Source organism: Canis lupus, chromosome 10, assembly GCF_048164855.1.
Source record: "Canis lupus baileyi chromosome 10, mCanLup2.hap1, whole genome shotgun sequence".
Taxonomy (NCBI): Eukaryota; Metazoa; Chordata; class Mammalia; order Carnivora; family Canidae; genus Canis; species Canis lupus.
In genome coordinates this window covers 2,700,501-2,705,573 of record NC_132847.1, presented here as the reverse complement: position 1 = coordinate 2,705,573, position 5,073 = coordinate 2,700,501, and the positions used below count along the sequence as shown (strand labels likewise).

Genomic DNA, 5,073 nt, shown 5'->3' with positions numbered 1-5,073 from the left:
GTCGCCGCCGCTCAAACGCGCCGCCCTCCCAGCAGCCCCCGCGCAGCCTCCGGCCCGCGCGCAGGGTCCTCTAGACCCCGCCGTCTCGCGTGCGCCTGCGCCTGCGCCTGCGCGTGCGCCCTGCGCTTGGGCCCGCCCCCCACGCCCTCCCCGCCTCCACGGAAGTGTTCGGGCCTCTCTAGCTCGTGGCGCGCCTCGGCGGCCGGCTGCGGGGGCGCTGACTGCGGGGCGCCGGCCCTCGGTCTGCCGCCGGGTCGGTCGTTTGGGGGTTTGCGTCAGCCTCGCCACCGACGTGCTGTGTGGGCGCGGGCCGGCTCCCGGTTCCTCCTAAAGCCCGATTCTGCGCTGGGGCTGGCTGGGAGGTCGAGCTTGCCAGGGCGGCGCCCCCAGCTGCCGCTCCGGGTTCGGTCTTGCGCGGAAGACAGCGGGAGGCGCGCCGGCCCGGCCCGGCCCGGCCCGCCCCGGCCCCTGGCGCCCGCCGGTGGGGTCTGCAGGACCTCCGGGCCGCGGCGGCCGGGGGACCTGTGAGCCTGAGCGCCGAGGGCTGCGGACCCCGGGACCCCGGGACCCCGGGAGGGATTCCCAGAGAGCGAGGGGGGACGGGAAGCTGCTGTCAAGGGAACTAGCCCCTGCTGCAGCCCGGAGACGGCTCCTCCGCGACCACTGCGCAAGGCGGGCCGCGGGACCCCTCCTGCCCCAGCCGCCGGCACCCTAACCCGGCCCGCCCACACCTCCCAGTGCCGAACACAAGCCACACTGTTAGCATTATAACACCCGGTGGGGTGACAGGGGCCCTTGCCACCGGATTCAGAAGCAGGGTAAACTGGAAAACCATCTGGCGATGACCCTTACGCTGAGAAAAGGACTCCCCCGACTTAGGATTTATGTGGCAGCGTTCACCGACCTATAGCAGGAGAATGGAGATAGACATGCCAGAGTCGTCGCTTACTGAAACTCAAAATGGACCATTAAGCATGCAGGTCAACTACAGAGACTCTGAGTTTGACCTGAAAATGCTGGCATGTGTGTTGATGGGAAGCAAAGAAGTTACAAAGAGGATATAATTTCAATTACGTAAAACCAGGCGTTATTTATTTCCGAGGTGGAAGGGTTAAGGTTATAGAGGATTTAGAACTGTTGGATTATGTTTGAGGGGCATCTAGGTGGCTCAGTTGGCTAAGTGTCTGACTCCGCTTAGGTCATGATCCTGGAGTCCTGGGATCCAGCACCTCTCCACCCCCACCCCCCACCCCTGCTGTTGTCACTCTTTCTCTGGTGCTGTCAAATACAATCTTGAAAAAAAAAAGTTTGAGAAGCTGAATTTACAAACGGACTGTGACTAGACCACATATGATAACCTTTATAGCAACCAACCTCCAATCCCCGAAGCCAAACTACAACCTCTAGAGCAGACAGGACTTGGTCAGTCACTGCCAATTTCCCTATATTCTGCAGTCTTTATCTCAGGACCAACCAGAGAAACCCAATTATGCACCACACACCAACAGAAAAGACATCCTTCTAGTTAGACAGCACCCCCTTCCAGGCAGGCAGCCTCTAATCAGAGCACACCTGAAGCCTTCTCTTGTTTTCACTGAAGGCTTTCCCCACTCCTCTTGAGGTCTCTGCCAAATGCACGTGATGACTGACAGCTGCCTCCTTTTCTATATAGCAAGCTCTAGATATATAGTCCCTGCTCTCACTGGGTGGTCTGTTTATTTCCCCCGTGTTTGACTTATTGTGGCTGAAAGCAAGGGGCATCTAAAAAGAATGTTTTATGCTTAATGAAAATAGAATAAAAAATTCATGGGCCACCTAGGTGGCTCAGTCGGTGATGCGTGTCTCTTGATTTCGGCCCAGGTCATGATCTCCGGGGTTCTGAGATCCAGCGCAGTGTCTGCTTGAGATTCCTCTCCTACTCCCTCTACCTACCGTACCCCCTGTATGCATGCTCTCTAAAATCTTAAAATTTTTTCATACTGGTATGGGTTCAGCTTTGAAAAAGATATAGAAAAAAGACATAAAAATACTGAGTAATCTTGGGACGCCTGGTGGCTCAGCAGTTGAGTGTCTGCTTTTGGCTCAGGGCATGATCCTGGGATCGAGTCCTGCATTGGGCTCCCCACAGGGATCCTGCTTCTCCCTCTGCCTGTGTCTCTGTCTCTCTCTGTGTGTCTTTCATGAATAAATACAATCTTCAAAAATAATTGAGTAATCTTAAATATTACAAAAAATGGTTTTCCTACTTTTCTGTTTTCCTCCTTTCTTCAAATGTATGTAATCTCCAAAAATTCATATATTTTTCTTGGGAATTACAAAATTGACTTGGTATATCACTTGGTAAGCAGTTTTAAAATATAGAATTGTGTTTACTTACAGAAGAAAAATATTTTTAAAGCTTTATTCGTACTACCCATTCTTTTGTCATATGAAAGGCTAGATTACTGTATCATATTCTTGTTTAATTTCTTCGGCACATTGTCACATTTAGACTTCTATGTAATATAGAAAACATTTATCCAAATTTCGCTTTATTTACATCTAATTGATTACAATCAACTTAAGACTTTAAACTGCCAACTTTATGAGGTTGTTACATAGATATTTACTTAATTTCATTATGGCCAAAAATGCAGTCTTTTGGATATGAACCCTTTGAAATTACTTTATGGCAAAGTGTGTGGTCAGTTTGTATAAATCCTAGAAAGGAAATTACATTGGTTAATGACATTTTTTTTGTTGTTGTTAAGCAAACAGTTATTCAGTTTCCTTGATGTTTTTTCGCCACATTTATTGAGATGTGAACCAGCAGTTGTGAACAGGGTAAAATCACAGAGACTGTCATTTAAAACACCAGCCATAAAACCTATAAATAGAAAGTAAATTAGTGGTTCCTTGGAGCTGGGTGGGAATGGGGATTGGCTGCACGTAGGTGGGAGGGTCTTTCTCAGGTGATGGAAGTACTCTAAAATTGCATGATGGGGACAGCTGCACAACTCTATAAATTTACTCAAAATCATTGAAATATAGCTCAAAACAAGTGAATTTTATAGCATATAAATTATACCTCAATAAGCTACTAAATTAAAAGAAAAAACAAACACAGGGCACACCTGCGTGGCTCTGCCAGTTAAGCATAAGACTCTTGATCTCAACTAGGGTCTTGATCTCAAGGTCGTGAGTTCAAGCCCGATGTTGGGCTCCATGCTGGGTAGGGAGCCTACTTACAAAATGAGGGAAAAAAGCCCAGCCCCAGGACTTATCCTTACCCACGTGGTAGGGATGGGAAGGAAGGCGAATGCCAGACATCAAGGATCAGCTCTTGTCCCAAAGCTAGGGGGTGCTCATGGTTCAGTCTGCTACCTGCGGCCCCACATCAACTTGCCCCAAGCACATGCTGCAGCCCAGGCCCAACCACACCCCTGCACCCACGGGGGCCCAGGCTGCTTGCACCTGTGGAGCTTGGGACTGCCCCCATCGGCAAAGGTCAGTTCAGGCCCTACCGGGTCTGCATCAGCACCTTCTGTGTCCTCATTCTTCCTGAGGGCCCCGAAGCCCTACCCCTGTGGGGGTCTGAGTGCCCAGAACGTCTGGAACATGGCCTGGGGGCCCAACTGCCTGGGAAGAAGCCAGAAGCCCAAGCCATAGCTGAGGCCCCATTAAGGCTCTGCACGCAGTATGGTATCGAGTTCTTTCAGGGGTTTATTAAGGCATTGAGCACAGTGTGATCTTCAGCCAACTGAAATGAATACAAGGAAATAGATCAGGACCTGAGGGATGTGCTTTTAAGGTTAATGGTGAGGCTGATGAGCTGAAAGAGCATTTCGAGTAACGCCTGTGTGGCACCTGCCCTGGTGCTCTAGACACTTCCTGCCTGTGTCTCTTGGCCAGGGGCTTGGGCTCAGGGGCTTCCAGAAAGCACCTTGAAGTTCCCACCACCTTGATGCTCAACAGGCATGAGACTCGCTGCCTGGTGCCAAATGGCAGGAAAGCTCCCCACCGACCCCCACCCCCACCTGGAGTACTCAGCTGCAGCCCTCCTCTCCCCCAGGAGTACTCAGCTGCAGGGTACCCTCCCATTTTCTTAGAAGTGGAAGGAGCAGGGTAGCCTGGCTACAGAATGGGGCACGGAGGCACTGGGCAAGCAGGCCAGGATGGACGGCCTCTGACACTGCATGGGACCAAGGTGGTCCCATGAAGCAGGGCATGAGGGGACCCAGCTGTGGCCATTCAGCCTTTTTTCCATTCACAACTGACTGCGTCTGGGGAGAGCAAGAGGGGTGCGTCCTTAAGGAGAAAAGAGAACACGAAGGGGGAGGGGGAAGCAGAGAGACAGGCCAGGTCCCTGTCAGCCTGAAACTCCAGACTGTTCGAGGTCGCTGGAGGTGCTGAACTGTCTCTCCACCTTCTTCTGCTCCTTGATCTTGAGTCCGATGTCCACCCTCTTCTCAAAGAAGTTCACCAGGACGGACTCCGTCAGGATGGAGGCCAGGATCTGCTCAAAGGAGATGCACCAGTCTGTGTCTACAGCGCCGCCACAGCGGGCGGTGGCTGGAGGACTGCGGGCCTCCCCGCCCACCAGCACCGTGTCGTCAGCCAGGTCCTCGCATGGCAGGGAGCCAGTGCTGACCACTGAGTAGGAGGACATGGACATGTCGTCTTTGGTTTCGTCGTCCGACAGAAGCTGGGAGGGGGAGCCCCGGCCCTCGCCGCTGCCCCCTTCGCCCACCACCTGGCTCTCCTGTGGAGCTTTCCCGAGGTGGGTGTCTCCCCCGGCTTTGGCCTGGGGATCCCCTGTGGCTGGGGGCTGAAGCTCTGGGGCTGGGTCCTGTGGGGGTTCAGTGGCCACGGGCTCGTCCTCCTCGGGCACACCATCCCTGGGCTTCCTGCCCGGCTGCGCCGAAAACTTCTTGCCCACCTCACCGATGCGGAGCAGCAGGCTTGCCACCGTGGCGATGGCATGGTACAAGTCCTGCTCCATGGGGTCCTCGCTGAACATATTGTAAAGTGTCTTGCACAGCTCAATGAACTGTTCCTTTTCAGACGAAACACAGAAAAAAGGTCAGGGAGATG

At 53.1% G+C, this 5,073-nt stretch overlaps 1 protein-coding gene across 6 annotated transcripts in view; it reads right to left on the bottom strand.

Annotated features, from left to right (window-relative positions):
• Positions 1–2,765: 2,765 nt before the first annotated feature.
• TBC1D9B (TBC1 domain family member 9B) overlaps positions 2,766–5,073 on the bottom strand; it is a 41,718-nt gene continuing 39,410 nt past the window's right edge. For all 6 annotated transcript variants that reach the window (XM_072840459.1, XM_072840460.1, XM_072840465.1 and 3 more), the window contains one exon: positions 2,766–5,035. In XM_072840459.1, coding sequence (XP_072696560.1) covers positions 4,349–5,035 — 687 coding nt within the window. In that variant the 3' untranslated portion in view covers positions 2,766–4,348. The remainder of the gene's footprint in view (positions 5,036–5,073) is intronic.